This window comes from Typopeltis vanoorti, chromosome 4 (genome assembly GCF_054136105.1).
Source record: "Typopeltis vanoorti isolate ZY-2024b chromosome 4, IOZ_Tvanoo_1.0, whole genome shotgun sequence".
Taxonomy (NCBI): domain Eukaryota; kingdom Metazoa; phylum Arthropoda; class Arachnida; order Uropygi; family Thelyphonidae; genus Typopeltis; species Typopeltis vanoorti.
Window position 1 is genome coordinate 97172180 of NC_143552.1, and position 18635 is coordinate 97190814.

At 34.4% G+C, this 18635-nt stretch overlaps 1 protein-coding gene across 2 annotated transcripts in view; it reads left to right on the forward strand.

Moving 5' to 3' along the window:
* Nucleotides 1–18635, forward strand: part of TM9SF4 (transmembrane 9 superfamily protein member 4) — a 211655-nt gene that overhangs the window by 112400 nt on the left and 80620 nt on the right. For both annotated transcript variants that reach the window (XM_090391928.1, XM_090391929.1), the window contains exons 10-12: nt 5122–5192; nt 5506–5638; nt 13259–13340. In XM_090391928.1, the coding sequence (XP_090248054.1) occupies nt 5122–5192; nt 5506–5638; nt 13259–13340 (286 nt within the window). The remainder of the gene's footprint in view (nt 1–5121; nt 5193–5505; nt 5639–13258; nt 13341–18635) is intronic.

Genomic DNA, 18635 nt, shown 5'->3' on the forward strand with positions numbered 1-18635 from the left:
CTCCTCCTCCTTTATCCTATCAAGAGGAAATCACCATAAAGTTCTTCCTTTTGTTAGACATTTCTCAACATATTTCAAAGATGTCAGCCTCTTGGTCTTCAGGTAGGCCTGCCTGCCTGTCTGTAACAAGAAGCTTCATTTCTAGATTGAGCAAAGGAAATTTTTTTTCCTTCATTCTTCCAATTCTTTCCCTCATATAGTATGCCCACCGTTTGTAGATCTCTGCTTGGCGTTTTGCCAAGAATAGTCGATTCATGCTGAATGATGTACGAATTGGTTGCCAACATGCGAAATCACGTGCTTTCTTGTCTGTCACTGTACTAGTAGTAGCTTGATTTTTGTCACTTTTTTCATTATTTTTTTATTATTAATTTGTATGATGGATTCAGTACAGTCAACAAGTTCTGTTGTTAAATGTTTCAGTAGCTCTTGCAAAAGAGTATTGAATAATGTGCTGATATTCTGTGAAAAAAAAGAATCGTTAAAAGGCAGTCTCCTTGTTCCCCCTTTCTCAAGTCATAAAATATGCAAGTGCAATTGCGGATTTATCAGAGTCGACTGTTAAAAGATTTCATAGGGAATCAAAAAGTGAAGGTAAGCCAAAATTTAAATCTCCTAAAAAAAAGCACCAGAGAAAGAAAGCCATCGAAACCGTAGCTTTGAATGATTTGATGTAGACGTTATAAGAACTATTCACGAATTTTACGTGGTCGATAAAAGAATGCAAACTGTTCCGAAATTGATTCCTGTACTTAAAGAAAAAATTAATTTTCCTTGGAAAAGAGAAACTTTAAGGAAAATACTTCATGAAATCGGATTTTGTTTTAAAAAGTCCCAGAATAAAAGGAAACTTATCATGGAGCGAAGTGACATTGTTTTATCTAGAACACAGTATTTGAGAGCAATACGATGTTTCAGGGAGGAGAAAAGACCAATTGTGTATCTAGATGAAACTTGGATTGATAGTAATTTAACTTATGGAAAATGTTGGCAGTCTAAAGAAGAATGTGGAGTGCTACAAACACCGGAAATGCCTCGCAATGCATAATAATTTTCTGTGCAGGTGGAGAAATGGTTTTTTTTTACCAAATTCAAACTTACTATACAAAGCCAATTCAACTACTGGAGATTACCATGGGCAAATGAATTCCACAATCTTCGAAAAGTGGGCAGAAGAAAAACCGATTCCAAACCTTCCTCAAAATGCTGTTGTTATAATTGATAATGCTTCATATCACTCTATTCGATTAAACAAAGTTCCAAATTGGTCTAATAAGAAGCAAGTTCTTATGGATTGGCTCTCTGCAAATAACATTTCTCATTCCCCAGATGTGCGAAAAATTGAATTGCTTAATTTGGTCAAAAGAAACTCGCCCACAACTAAACTATTTAAATTCGACACGATGCTCAAAGAGCATGGATTTCTAGCTTTGAGGCTACCACCATATCATTATGATATTAATGCTGTTGAGTATGTTTGGGCAGAAGCGAAAAGTTTCATTCGCCATCGCAATGTAACTGGGGATATTGACATGTCGAAACTTTTTAAGCTTTCAGAACAGGCGATTGAAAATATTATAGTTCAAAACTGGGGAAAATATTGCTCTTATGTCACCTCATTGGAAAATATGTATTGGGACAGAGACGGAATTATCGAAGAATTATGTGAACCTTTGGTGATCAGTTTAAGTGAAAATGATGGCGATTCGGACACCGATTCAGATGACTATTAAGATTAAAAGGATTTGATAATGGTATATTTTTTCAACCTTTTTTTTTGCATGGGTTTGTTAAGAGTCACAACAAGTCAAATAATTAATCAGTTTAGGACATTAAAGTGTCTCAGTTCTCTCAACTGTAAGTTTAGAATATCTAAGTTCATTTGAAAAAATTTCTGTTTTTCTGTATAATTATTTTCATTTTATAGAAACTTTCTTAAAAATAGATTTCGTTAAATTTTTGTTTTATGCTATACCTTTTTTAATTTTGTTAATATTCTACGTACATTTTTCCAACTGTTATACAAGCAAAATAATTACACTTTAAAAACTACAATGTTCGTAAAAGAAACGCTAAATTTTCTGACCTGTAATAATAAACAAACTCATCCCAGAAGATGGATTGATTACCCTATTATCGGAATGGATTCTCCTTTTTGGGACATGCGCAGAAGTGTCGAAGGGTCTCTAATCTGTGGGCAAACTATATTGATCTCATCTTTTACCTGAATTTTATCCTACTTTGTCAGTCATGGCTCTGCAGCTATTATAATAAAGAAATGCTGAGCTACTAGAACAGTGCTATCATCTTTAAGCACAAGGTTCTTTGGAAAGAGAATATAAAGAGAGTTGGGAAGCATTGTCCTAATCTCAACAGATCGGAGTTTGTTTATTCCTGTTACGTTGAATTTAGAATGATGTTGAATTTGTGTATATTCAGAAAAATCAAAAATTTTTATTAGAAAATATATACCTCAATACATCTCTATGTTTTATTAATTTTTATTAAGTGCTCTATATAACAGAAAATTCAGCAATGCTAATATGAGATCGTGTGCATAGAGCAGTACAGTCTGATTATACTAAAGTTGTTAGGACTTTGGTAGAATCAGACTGTGCTGCTCTATGCACATACACATGATCTCATATTAGCATTGCTGAATTTTCTGTTATGCATGTTTGTATTCATATTCCAGTTCAGTTCATACTGCTGATATCATTGGTATGTGGGCAAAAAATAATTTTCTTAAGCAAATGAAAAATGTTGTTTATTGTATTTGTATCAGAAATAACCCTTTACCAAATAGCTCAATCATCCTTTACCCAAGTGTAAGTAAACAAAGTTTGCATGTGAAGACTTCGCATCAGTTGCCTTAGTATTCCACAATGCAAAGCACACTTCCTTTTTATTATTATTATTACACCCTCCATGGAGTCGCAGATTCATCGTGGGAGGTTCAATTCAACTGACAACATATTTATCATATAGAATCTTAATCCTTAACACTCCTTGCATTAACAACACATTCTGATAATGCATTCCATTCATTGACAATTCTCCATGTAAGAAATCTACTCCTCACACCCTTCTTCACCACACTTTTACATAACTTCTAGGAAGGGTCTCTGGTTCTTCCCCTCTCACCTTCTACTCTTTTTATAATCCCCTCTGGATTAGTCATAAAATCCTCTCACTAACTTAAACATCTATATCATATCACCTCTCTTCCTCTTATCCACCAAACTCTGCAATCCACATTTCTTCAATCTCTCTCCTTAGCCAGCATTCCAAAATCCTGATATTGTCTTAGTCACTCACCTCTGGACCCTCTCCAATGTCTCCACATCACGTTGAAAACCAGGTGATCTGAGCACAATAGTCCAAGTGTGGTCTGACCATTGCCTTATACAGTCACAACCACCTCCTTATCCTTGCATGTTAGAGTACTTTTTATTATAGAAGCACTATGATGTGCAACCTTTGCAACACTAGCTATATGCCCTCTAAACTTCAATCTACTGTCAACCATCACTCCCAAATCTCTAATCTCATCCACATCTGCAGTACAGCACCATCGATATAGTACATAGCCTTATATTTCTGCACTCTTAAATGCAACCCCTTGCACTCTTTGATATTAAAACTACAACCCCACTCTTTTGTCTAAGTAAAAGGTCTATTCAAATCTTCCTGAAGGGATTTAACATCACCAGTGCTACTCATACTTCTTCCCAACTTTGCATCATCAGCAAATAACTGAAGATCTCCAGTCAGTCCACATGATATATTGTTTACAAACAAGTTAAATAGCAGGGGTCCAAGAACAGAACCCTGGGGCATGCTACTGGTTACCCTTCTTTTTTTGAGACACTGCTCCATCATACAACCTGCTGGTATCATTCAGAGAGCCAATCTCTGATCCATCTAACCAATATATTATCTATTCCCATCCTCTGCAGTTTTTACACCAATTTATAATGTGGTTATCTATTGAACACTTTTGCAAAGTCTAAGAATATCACTGTATATGATTCTTCCTTATCTAACACAGTTCACCTTATCATAAAATGCAAGTAAATTACTAAAACAGGACCTACCCTTTACAAATCCATGCTGACCACCATAAAGAATGTTGTAATAGATTTAATGGTATTATTGATATGAACACAGATGGATAAGAAAATAACTATTTATTAACTTAAAGCTAATATTTCACTGGTATTATATCCAGCATCATCAGAGCACACAACACAAAGTTTGTTACAAATGCAAGATAACCACAGTCCGGTGTAACAGTTTGGCTAGTATAAGTTAATAAATAGTTATTTTCTTATCCATCTGTGTTCATATCAGTACCGTTAAATCTATTACAACATGTCTGACGAACACATAAGCCTATCCATGCATCATAAAGAATGCTACATCCATCAACCCAATTCTGTATTCTATTCTTTACCAATCTCTCCAACACCTTGACCACAACTGCAGTTATACAGGCTGGCCTATAGTTGGAGACTTCTATCATATCAGACATAGAAGTCTTCACTGCAAGAACCAAACAAGTGAAAAAAACTTTCTACAACTATCTCTGATCAAAGATAATACACCTTTTTATCACTTGTATATGGAAATGTGCGACTTCTGTATTAATTCAACCGTGGTATTTTCCTGAGTCTGACTCCTATTTCAATAAAGGTCAAAATGGGTCTGGATTGTGACCATTCCCATAAGAAATTGCAATACATACCTTCAAAAGGAAGTGTGCTTTTCATTTTACAAGTAGCTTCTGTATACAGATAGCCTAGGTGTGATGATGCTCCATGTGCAAACTTTGTTTGCTTATATTTGGATATAGGATTAAACAAGAACATAATTTCTTGTCAAGTATAATTTACTCACTCACCTCTTTCCCTAAAATTTAATTGTTATAGTATAGTATGGTATATTATAGTATGCCTTGTGCACAAGGCATACTGGAATTATTTTGCAGTATTTTGAAATAAAACTGTGAATCATATTGAATTTCTGTATATTCAGAAATCAAAATTTTTTATTAATTTTTTTAAATTTTATAATCTGATTAAGTTATGTGAAATTTTATTTCTGAATATCTCTTTTTAGGAATTTTAACAATGATAATAGTTAGAACTCTGCGTAGAGATATAGCACGTTACAATAAAGATGAAGATATGGTGAGTACAGGCACATTATAAAAATTAATTTTAAATGCTGTAGTAAAGCTTAAGTTCTCTTCATAGCAAAATGATAAAATAAAATAATAAAAATAACTAATTTTGATGCTATTCAAAAGAATTACCATTTCAGCTCTAATAATATTCATATTTAACTACAAATAAATGGCATCCTATTATGCAGCTGTTAAAAACTTTCTTGGAATAGGCATGTCTTGCACATTCTTACAAATAACTATTAGCCAGTTACAATAAATAATGAATGCATTAAGTTGTCAAGACATAGTGTTGTTTTCATCCTATATTTTATTAGGAAGACACCATGGAAGAAACAGGATGGAAATTAGTACACGGTGACGTGTTTCGTCCGCCCAAGTATCCTAAGTTGTTTTCAGCTGTTATTGGAAGTGGCATTCAGATATTTTTCATGACCTTCGTAACCATATGTGAGTAAAGGATTTCTCTCTCTCTCTCTCATAGCATTTCTTTTGGTAATTGTTGAAAATCAGTAACAGTTGAATACTGAGAATGGTAACTCATATAATTTGCAAATATTTTGAAGTGCAGAACTGAATTTTTGATGTTAGATGAAATGCTTTTGCATTCCATCTAATATTGATTCTGGCAGGATACTACAACATTGTATCACAGTAAAAAAATTTTTGTGGTGCAGTAGATGCTCAGCATGACAAACTCATAGGAACAAATAACAGTTATTTAGATTAATTTGAAGGGAAAGGATTTCTTACCCAACACACACACACACACACACACACACACACACACACACACACACACACACACACACACACCAATTTCAGGGAACAAATACTGAAAGAAAATATTGACATTCAGTGAGGTAAACTGAGTTTAGTCCTCTCATATCGTCCACTTTTCAGAGTGGCACTTAAGATGTTGATTTACTCTCCCATCCCACTCCAAAACACTTTAATCAGCCTCTAATGTTCTCTACCCCTGCATTACAATGGATATTGATTTTTCTCTCCTACTCCATTTGCTTGCTTGGTTGGCATGTCTGCTCTCCACTCAACAGGCTGCAGGTTAAAACCTGCTGTGGGCATGGATGTTTGTGATTGTCTTTAAGCTGGAGATTAATTTCATCATCCAGTGTGAGGCCACCACCGTGATTATTGGAGACCTGAAGTGGCTTGAAAAACTTCCAGACTATGCAAAAAATAAATAAAAGTTTAAAAATAAAGTTAATTAAAAATATATATAAAAAAAATCCTTGCAAACACACGGTACAAACGTAATATATTTTTTTTTTTTTTTACAAAAAAAAAAAAAAGAAGCCACATAAAACACCAACATGCTTTGTCTCCAAGTTCTCACATTGCATTACAAGGTTTTGTGTTCTGGTAGTACAGTTTATATGAATTCCACATTTACATAGGCTACAAAACCTATAGTATATCAGTGCCATCTCTGGGCAAGTGTTTAACAAGAAACCTGTTAATGTTTCTTGACCAAGTAGATGTAATCCTTAGGGAAAACAAGGAAGACTATTCCAAAGAGCAGATATGTTGGAATGAAAGAGGAAGATAAGTATGTTGGTTTAAGATCCAATGCCTGAAGCTAGGCAGAAACATAAAATACACACCTGAACACAGTGTAAATTTATTTAATTAACTGTACTAAATTATCACATATTTCAGCTTAAGTATCTTAAACTACTATCGGCATAACAAATAGAATTATATCTTTATGAATTCACAGTTACCTCTGAATCGATGGAGCCGGATTGACCAGCAATTATTCATTATGTTAAAAGTTTATAGAGGAAAGTGGAGGAATGGTCTGTGTTCAGTGATGAAAATGCCTACAGAGGATGCATAGAACAGAAAGAGTCTCTGAGCAAGTGACTGGAGTAAATCTGTGAGAGCAGAGTTATCAGTTATTCAGATCATCCTCTTCTATATAACATCATTAAAAATCAAAATGATTCATTTGAAACCGAAGCTTACCATTTTGACATATCTTGTGTATATCCTAAATTCATATTTTATTAAATTCCACTTAGCTAGATCAGAGTTATTTACAGTATATAATTTGACACATTTTTGATCTCTGTAAATGGTTCAGCTGAAATGAAATTGAGATGACAAATTTTTGAAAGGATTCCAAATTTCAGTAACATTTATCCAGCAATGTCTGGGAATAACTTGGATTTTAACAAAATGAATGAGTTAAGTGCATACACATTTTGTGACATGCATCTAAAAATGGGAGGGAGAGAATTAGAGACAAACTTCAGTTAGCTGTGTCCTAGGACACTCCTTCCCCAAGCATATGATTGCGAAGCACAAAGCCACTAGGCTAACCGCATGGATGTCCAAGAAATAGAAATAATAATCATTCCTTTTAAAATGTTTCTTCAGGATTAAATTAACAAAAAGACTTTAATGTGAGATGTTTATTAGACACATGTATTCACAAGAATACGGTAATTTTATTATGGCAAATATTTCAACCAGAAACTAACTAGTCATCATCATCATTACATGAGTATAATCACAAGCTACAACAAAGAATGCTAATCCTATTTACACAGCTGAGCCACATGGCTCAACCAGATGCCACCCTCCTGGATCCCCCCCCCCCCAATCTCTTTCCCTTGTGTTTTACCAAGTTCAATATGAGTGCCTCCACTAATACTTTGGACAAACAAGACATTCTGTTGAAAATCGACAAGAACATCAGTCAATAAATAAATCTGAAAAATTTGCTAAAGGAAGATCATGTTTTAGCAATCTGCTTACTTATAACAAGGTGATGGATATACTGGACAAGGGGGGGATGCATATACAGTAGTATATTTGGATTTTGCAAAGGATTTTTATAGATTGCCACATGATAAACTAGTAGCTAAATTGGAACAGATGGAGTTGAATACTAGATTAGTGCATTGGATTGGAGATTGGCTGTCTGATAGGTATCAGCAAGTTGTGTATGGGGCATGCCACTAGTGACTTTCCGCAGAAGCGGAAATTCACTAGTGGCATTCACTTCTTATAACTTTCCCCAGCTTTGCAAATGATGCAAAGCTGGGGAAAGTTATAAGAAGTAGAGCAGATGTAGCTTTGTAAGATGACCTAAATGGACTGTCTGAATGGATGAGTGTGTGGGGATGTCAGTTTAATGTTGCAGAGTGTAAGGTTTTAAAATTTGGGAAGTAGAGATTGGATGTGATTATCCTATGCTGTTATTATCTTCTAAGATAACAGCATTATCTATGCTGTTACCTTCCAAGTCAAGACTACATGATTACTTTTCCCAATTGGAGACAATGTAACCACCTTAGTTATGGACAGGTCTTCTGACCCTATAATAGGTCCGACACACTCATACCTCGAGTCCCCTCTGTCACATTCTGCTTCAAGTTATCTCTCAGTAAGTGTATAAATTCCATTTCCTTCCTGGCATGTGATCTTTCAGTCTGTGTCTCGAAAGTTGAAGTCCTCGTAATAAATACTCTACCTCCACTCATTGTACTAATCTGCTGATGCATGTCTTCCACATTATCCCTGGCATCCCTTGTCCTATAACAGCAACTAGTTTTATATTTTGTCCTATTGGCCTCAATCTTGCACCAGTTTGAAAAGTAGTTGTCAACTGGAGTCAAACCTAGATCATTCTTCAGCTGGCCTAATGGTGCAAAATGCAGATGTCATTTCCACTGAGTTACAGAGGCTCTTATGTATGAGGCTTTAAGTAACCTTGTAGAAATGTTGCTTGTATCATAATGCTAGATGCCAGAATAAATTGTTATAGATTGAATTCTAGTCACTGTTGGAATCTTTATTAGGTTTTTCAGCTGATCCAAGTTCTCATAGGTATGCTGGTTTTCATTTCTAATGATACACTAATCTCTTTTTGTTTCCAAAAGGGAGTATGCTTGAAACTCTTAATCCATTTTTGGTAGCCAGTCTCTGTCCTTAATTTTCTTTTTTTTTTTTTAATGTGACACCTCCAGGGAGTCCAAAGACTCATCGAGGGAGGGCACCCACTCTACAACTCTTTGTCTCAAACACAAACCACAACGAACTACAATCATCATCTACACCATCTACTGCCCACCACCACTAGTATTTTCAAAGACGATCACAAACATCCATGCCCACGGTGGGATTCGAACCCACCGCCTTTTGGCTGGAGAGCAGATACGCTAACCACTCAGCCAACCAGGCCGGCTAAAATTTTTTAAAAACACTCAGTATTCCATTTTTTTTCCTTCTTCCTTCTACATGTTAGAAGGACTTAAGATAGATCTGTAACCATAGGGCTAATCACCTAGGATAAGGTGAGCCCTGTGCCTCTCGGTATATTCTATGGCTGTAGCTATAAGTGTTCAAGGGGCCGGTTTTCCTGCTTGTGGGAGGAAAACCCCCAGATAAACTGGGAAGAAAAACCCTGCTGTCCATGCCCAAGACCGGCTAACTTGGCTGTGTATAAGAAAGATCCTTAAGCTCTTCACGACGATGACAGGAATGGAACCCAAGACACTTCTTTCCCAGGTATTGCGAAGTGCATAGCCACTAAGCAAACTGCGCTGATAAGAAATCTTTCGGTGGCCTGTATGGGGATTAATTATCAACAATATTTACGCTTCAAAAGCTTACATCTTGTATGACTTTGGGATGAGAGTACAGTAGCTAAATGCTTCCATTTCCCAATCTTAAATCATAACACTTGCATTTTTATCTGAAGGAAAGGGGTTGTAAGGTTGATTTTCTTGAGTTGCATGATTAAGAGAGTGCACATATCTGGGAGAAAACTGGCACCTATGAATCAGCTCAAAAAAAAAATAAAAAGAAAAAGAAGCCTAATAAAGATTCCATCAGTGACTTGAATTGAACAATCTTTATTCTGGCAGACTAGCATTATGACATGAGCAACATTTCCACAAGGTTACTTAAAGCTTCATAAATATATGTATGCACATAAATATAAAAGAATAGTCACATAGTCTGTGAGGTGTGTAGTTCTAGTCACCTTTGGCTTAAATTTTTCTAGTTGCCTTTTAAATCTTGTATGTTAGTTTAACAGGTATTAGAAGAATGCATTAATTATCTGAAGATAGATGCATCGACTTCTGTGGGTATCTCTAAGCAAAACGAAGCAGAAATTTAGAAAGATTTTTTTTTATGATTGCTGTCAGTTACTCTTCTGAATTTAAAACCTGTCAAAGAAAAGTAACTGGCATCATAATGAATATTGATAAATTTATCAAAATAACATAAATTAAAGATGCAAAAAAAATTATATTCTTGGTTTAATCCCTTATCCAAGTGTAAGTAAACAAAGTTTGCATGTGAAGTAGCTTCACGATTCGGCTAACTGTATATAGAGGCTAATGACTTCACATAGTATCCCATAATGCAATGCACATATCCTTACAGACATGTATAATGCTATGCATTATGGGAAGTGACACTACCCAGACTAGTTTAGACTTTTATTGAGGTCTCATCAGAGGGAGCCAGACCCAGAAGTGATACCATGGTTGAAGCAATGCAGAAGTCATATTTCTGTATACATATAGCTAAAAGGTGTCACACCTTATTACTAAAATACTCTGGATTAGAAATAGATGTTGAAAGTTTTTCCACTTGGGTTATACAGGGTGGCCATAAAATAACTTTCCCTCTTTGGCGGCATCTGTAGCTAAAACCAATAAATGGAATGAGACCAAATTTTTATTGAGACTTTTGGAGGCATGGGAGATGATTTCCACGAAAAAAAATTTAGTACCAAAACTCGCCAATAGGGGAAATTTTGGTGCTGGCAGAGCCGAAAACAAACGAATAATTACATTAAAAGCAGATAAAATGGAATAATAACATTTCGACGGTGTAAGCAATAGCCGTGTCACTCATTCCAGCTGGATATGTGGCACGTTACAATGATGATGATAATAATAATAATTAAACTAAAACAACAACTTGCGAGAGACACAGAAATTAATGTAGTGATTGAACTCACAGGAAATGTTTTATTCATCAGAATCAGGGTCCCCTGGACCACATGCACGATTTTCAATGTGCTGACCTTTCTTGTGTACAACAAATTGCATCCAGTGTGTGACATGCTCTACAGCTGAGCATAAGGAATCAGATTGGATGTTCATAACAGCCCGTTTTATGTTCTCTTTCAAGATATGCAAGTTGGGAAAGCCACCAACATACACAACGGATTTCAAATACCCCCACAGCTAAAACTCGCATGGAGTGATGTCTGGGGGATCGAGGCAGCCATGCCGTCAGAAAGAACTGACTGATAACCCTCTCATTAATGAAATGCTGGCATAAAAGTCACTGTACTGAATGTTCAGTGTGTGGCCATGCTCCATCCTGCATAAAAATTATGGAGTCCAAACATTGTCTTTGCTGCAATGCAGGAATGACAAAATTTTCCAACATTCGTCGATAAATCTCTCCAGTAATGGAGCAGGTTACAAGACCTGTAGGGATAATATGCTCCAAAAAGTATGGTCTTATTATGAAATTGGCTGTGAAGCCACACTACACAGTTACTTTTGGAGAATGCAGTGGTACTTGCTTGGGTCGCTTGGGGATGTTCAGATGCCCAAATTCTGCAGTTGAGTGTTGACCGACCCATTGAGATAAAAATGAGCCTTATCACCCCACAAGATTCTCCAAGGCCAGTTATTGTCGACCTCCATTCGGACAAGAAATGTTAGTGCGAAGGTCATGCACTTATCATAATCTGCAGTAGTTAGTGCTTGCACACAACTGAATTTATACGGATAGAATTCAAGCATTTTCTGTAAGATTTTCCAGACTGTATCATAAGCCATATCAAGTTTGCGAGCTATGGCACGAGCGCTTGGGCCAGTACTGGTCCCTGTGTCGTCAAACACTGCAGTAGCAACATCTGTTACTGTCTCTTCTTGCACTGCTTTCCATCCTCTGTCAGGTCTGACTCCTAGTGATCCAGTTTCTTCAAACTTCTTAATCCTAGCTCTCATTACATCTGACATAGGACCTACGCAGGTTATGAAGCCTTCTAAATTCCCAAAGGGCCGTTACAGCATTGCGCTGTTTAAGGTAAAAGAACTTAACAAGTAAAGCATGCTGAGGCAAGGTAGGACGCATATTGAGCACAATTCGTCAGTTATTCGAATAACTGCCTGAACATTCCCAATCCCTTTTTAAATGGAATTGGTGGCGCTGCTGTCATGTATGCACAGTAAAATTTGCATAATCCTTTTTACCTGTATTTACTGCAAATATTTGACTGCTTTCTGCTCCACCAGCACCAAAATTTCCCTTATTGGAGACTTTTGGTACTAAATCTTTTTTTCACAGAATTCATCTCCCCATGCCTTCGAAAGTCTCAATATAAAATGTGGTCTCATTCCGTGTATTAGTTTGTTACAGATGCCTCCAAAGAGGGAAAGTTATTTTATAGCCACCCTGTACTATAAATTAAAGATACCAAAAAATTATATTCTTGGTTTAATCTTTTATCCAAGTGTAAGCAAACAAAGTTTGCACATGAAGTAACTTTATGACTGGGCAGCTCGTATATGGAGGCTGTGCTTGCATTATGGGATACTAAAACAAGTAATGTGAAGTCATTAGCCTCTATATATGAGTTGCCCACTCATGAAGTTACTTTACATGCAAACTTTGTATGCTTACACTTGGATAAAAGATTAAACCAAGAATATAATTTCTCGGCAACTTTAATTTATAGTATAATCAAGTGGGAAAAACTTTCAACAATATCAAAATACCATATTTTTAAATGTGAATTTTTATTTTCCTTTCATAACATTTAACGACGATATGTTTTTTTTTCTTTTTCTTTCTTATTTTGTGTTAATGATCAAATACAGTGCAGTTGTACTTAATCTGTTCTTAAAATGTTCATTACATAATTTTTTACAACTTTATGCATATTGCAACTTGGATGAGCTGTTGCTCTTAGGTTACACACATGATCATTCAAAATTTTGTACTATGATATAAAGAATAATTTTTATTAAAAAAGATCACTTGTATTTCAATTTTATATTCTAGTTTTTGCTATGTTGGGCATGTTATCACCTGCTTCTCGAGGAGCTCTAATGACAGCTGCCATCTTTTTATATGTATTCATGGGGTAAGTGACATAATTTATTTTTTTATTTTCTCCAGTAGCTTTCTATAATGCATTTCTTAGTGAAACTATATCTTAAGTTGCAAAAAATGTAAATCAAAGTTTTTTTGTGTTTTTTTTAGCATTAACATCAGGGATGTAAACTCATACTATTAGATTTTGTTATCTGAAGTGTTATGTGATTTTCTGTGTACTGAGGCAGAATATACATAACAGACATATAATACAGTGACTCATTCCTTGGTTGCCTCATCTGGTTGTCATTATCATTTTCTGACATTCTCAAGGGGTGTAGGATACTATTAATAGTCTAATACAAATAAATTTTCATTACTATTAATAGCTTTTCTATCCACAATTTTATTCCAAATTAATTTATAATTTCTCAGATCTTTACCATCATAAGCTCTTACATTTCAATCATTAAGACATTGACACCAACTTTATCAGTTAATTAGATCTTGGTCTTCCTGTTGGTATTTTTTCCTGCCATTGTTACATCAAATGCCTACCTCTTTTGCTTTTTCTCTTTCATTCTTTTTTAATACTATATGGCAATACTATCTGAGATTAGCTGTGCTCTCACATTCTCAAAATCTAAATGTAAAGTTCCTTTTAATTTCTTCACTTTTAATGATTCTGCCATTAATGCTGTCTATTCACATTTTAATATTTTCAGAACAGTATCCAGAATATTCGAAAACAATTTTATTGAACAACAGTTTACTGAAAAGTAATTTATCAAAAAAAAAAAATTGAAAAACAGTTCATCAAACAACAGTTAATTGAAAAAGCAATTAATCAAAAGGCAGTTCCTTGATAAAGCAATTAATCGAAAACACAAATTATCGAAAGGCAATTAGTTGAAACCAAAATTAATCGAAAAATTACAATTTGAGAAACTATAAATCATCAAATGAACAGTTAATCTAAAAATGAATTAGAAGACGTGAAGTGTATTTATCAAAGAGAACTGTGGTTTTTAGTGGATTTCCTTGTGATGCAGTTGAAGCTTATATTCCCTTTATACATGTTATGCAGATATCTGTGACTTTTTTTTTGTCCCCAAGGGATATTCCTTTCAGTCAGTATGCATTTCATGTATTTTATGTGTGTTTTACACAGTCTGGAAAATAATTTAAAATGTCTTAATTATTATTATAATTATTATTCCCCCTTTTCCTCTCTCCTCAACCAAATGGTTCATAGGGTAGCAATGCTATTTTACTAGGGAATAATTAGAGAACAAGATGGTTCCCCACTGTCTTCCTTATCCAGTAAATATTCTATATCATCGAAAAATGAATTATAAGATGTGTGTTCATGGGAACCAGTTTGCATGATGAAATGCATGAGTTTCCGGGAGTAAAACCCAGCCATCTCCACATGAGAGGAATAACTTGCCTTTAGTTGAAGAGGACTGATAATTCTTTGCATCATGCATGGGATTCAAACTCAGGTCTTTCTAACTAAAGGACTTCGTTTATACTGCCAACCACGGAGGCTTCATTATTATTAGTAGTACTACTACTATTAGTATGTGACATCTGTGTGCCCACACACCAGTTATAAGATGAATTTTACTCCTATTTGGTATTTGAACCTTTTACAAAAATTTGTCAAACTGCACCAGTTTTTAGCACAACTATATTTGGGGTTACAAAGGGACACCCTATCAACATTTTATATTGCAATAACTCTCTGACTTACTGAAATATGAGCAAATGTCGAAGTTTGTAAAACACATGTGTGGTTCAGTTTTAGTTTCAACAGGATCACTTTTATTAGAAAATTTTGGTAAAGAAGTTTCAAAATGATATTAATGATCTGCTCTAGCTGGATGAAATTTAATGAAATTTTATAGTTAAGATCTATATTAAAACTTGTCAGGTTTGGTTTCAATCTGATCATTGCTGTTGAAAAAATTAGAACGAACTTTTTATCTAGAGATAAGTTGCTATCTACACAATGAAGTAGTAGGTATGCTTACGGAATAATGTTGTAAAAAAAAACAACAACAAGATAATTATAACATCTCAATGATCACCTACATATATTGTCTACATCTTGGGTTAAGTATTCTTACCATATATACTTTAAAACAATAGTTTTTAAGAAAATTCATTTTTCAATGAATTATAAAAGAATTCATCGAAAAATTATCAGTGAATTGTTTTTTTTTGATTAGTTGCATTTGCAACAAATTGTTGTGTAATGAACTGTAATTCGACAAATTGTTTATTTGATAAATTGTTTTTTCAATGAATTGCTATTTGTTAAATTGTTTGATTATTTATCTGACGAATTGTCGTTTGATGAATTGCCATTCTGTAAACTGTCTTTCGATGAACGGTTTTTGATGAATTTTAACCTATCAGACGAACTGTTATATTTGTTGCCTCTAAGCTTTAACCAGCCACCTTATTTCTAACCTAGCTCTCATATCCATAACTTAAAATTATTTGAACACTGTCTTTTAAATCACTACTTCCTTTTGGCTGATTTTTCCTTTACTGCACAAAAATCCTACCTGCTTTTATAATTTGTCTTTTTATAGCTGATTTTATTCAAAATTGAGCAGTTATTTAGGTACAGTTATTTAGCATTTATTTAGCTCTTGAGCAGTTATTTAGCAGTTATTTAGCTCTTTAGTGAAGATTTAGATTACAATTTTTAGTGAAGAGGACAAATTAAACATGGAAATGAACAACAGAATTAGTAAAGCTGGTATGGTACGAAGCCATCTTAATAAATTTATATGGAATAAGAAAGAAATTAGTTAAAAAATATCAAATTAGCTGAATACATGTGTTCAAACCAGTTTTAACTTATGAATCTGAGAGCTAGTAAGAAATAAAACACTTGATCAAAGACTGGACATCACAGATATGAGAGTTCTGAGAAAGATTAGTGGAGTGAGAATTGGAAGAAAATTGGTACAACATGCTCTGTGCTTGCCGACACCAATGAAGCTATCCATACACTGCAAGAGGAGCTTTCCACTATGCTGAATGCAAACCCTGAACAATCCTTTCAGACATCTTGAACATGTTGGCTATCAAGGAATTCACAAAATAAAAGATCAACATATCGAAAAGTCCGAAGCAAATTCAAGTTCTAGAGGCTTTTTCTCAAATCAGCTGCAGTTCTTACCAACTATCCCAACCTAAACAAATTTGGTTATATCAGACTCCCCCTCATATGGGAAACTCTCACCTGCAGACAGCTTAACGACCAAGAACGCCCGACCAAAGCCAGTAGGTGGTGTAATTATAGGGCTTTAGGTCTTCCTGTACCTCTCCCTTATTTTTCATCTTTGTTACTGAAGTGTGCCTATGTGCACATGTTTAATACAAGTGTATTGATCCCTGATGATGCCGATTTTACTTTGCCGAAATATAGGAAATAATAAGTAATTAAATTTATTTATTAACCAATACGTTGTTAATTTCCTTAAACAATATATGCTGCTGGAGAATCAACGTATAAGCCTAAACACTAGGATTATAATCATCCATGGAGATATAGTTGCATGCAAGGCTCACAAGTTTGGTAAGTTAAAACTGAAACTAGTGAGAGAACTCAACAGGTCTAGCCTTCCTTAAATGATTTAAGGATAGTAAAGTCATCCCCAATTGTGTAAAATTAAAACACCAGTTCTATTCCAACAAGGCGCTTCACCCTGCTAGTGAAGTGAACAGATGGCTTCATTGTCAGTATCTTATTAAAAATGAGGATACTAGGATAAAGATCAGCACAAGTGTTCTTTGCCAGGTTGGCAGGAAAAAGACCAAGATGTAGGTGGATTAATACAGTAGAAAGTACCTTAGAGGATAGAATTATAGGATCTGATAATGTTGAAAATTTGACAAATAACAGATTAATTGCGAAGAAAATTGTTGATTGGAAGTTAATAATGGTGTAACTTTATCATGTAGTACTATCATAATATGGTATAAATATATATCGCAATATCCTGTAAATCCTCAAGGGGTGTACAGGATATTATGATAGTACTACATATCAGAAATTTGATGATGATGATTTAGCAGTTATTCAGTTTAGTTAATACTGTAGATTTACATGCTAGATTCATCATCCACATGGATGATGAATAACAGTGGCAACTTGAAGCATTTCTTTATTTTCTAACTGCTGAATTACAACTTAAATATAGGCTGTATATACTTAAGTTGTAATTCAGACATTATGCAAACAATATAGTAATATTGCTTTGTATAATAACTGATTTATACCATATAGCTTGTGTAAATGGGTATGCACTAGTATTTAAGAGGTTAAGCATTTATCATTACCATTTGCTATGTGCCAGTAGTGTAGAAGGAATCTAGTGACCGTGTAAGTGATTATAAGTGATTGTTACTTTGACATCTTCAGCTTTTCTGCAATAAACTTCCCATCAGACAAAACCATAATAGTGCAGTGCTGATTCCTAAACCATCTGAGACATAAAATGTGGATGAAAACAATACCACCTTTGGACCTGAAAGTGTAGTATCATCGATATCGAATGATCTCGTGAAAGATCCAAATCTGACCACAAGTCTCAAAGGGTATAAAAATACCTTATTTTGAAAACATTAGCAAAATTTAGGATTACTTTGTTCAGTGAGTGGTGACCTTATATTTTGTAAGATCTTAATGGAAACGCTGGCAGAAAATTATCTGATGAATGATATTTATTTTTATATGCATCAGAGCTTAGTTTTTGAAGGTGATGCTGTAAATAAATATCCTCCTAATGTAGTAGCATATGCTATTCATATGATGAAATCCTATGAGATTTCAGTTTTGCTAAGATACAATGATGAATACAGGCAGAACATTTTCATTGATTTCAGTGTATGCAGCAATGTATGCTGCCATTGTGAAGTTAAAAAATGGCCAGTTCTACTTTAATGCCAGGTAGAAAAGTGCTTTATATCTTCTCTTTTAAAGACCCCCAAAAAAAGTTCCCTTGCTACTGTTATCAACTAAGTTTGATGAAGAATATTGTTAGGATATAAATAACAATCATGATATTTAAAGGACAAGTTACCAAGAATAACTGATGCAAAAATTAAAAGAAAATTTTAATTTTTTTCTTAATTTCTTTTAATTTTTTCAAAAAATTTAAAATCTTAATTAAAAGAAAATAAATATTTTAATTTTTTAAATAAAATTTAATTAAATCCTTTTACTTCTTTTAAAATCTAAAAAAAAAAAAAAAAAAGCATACAAATTTGAATGCTTATCAGGACAGTTCTTTTATTGACATCTTAAATGATTCTGTCCTTC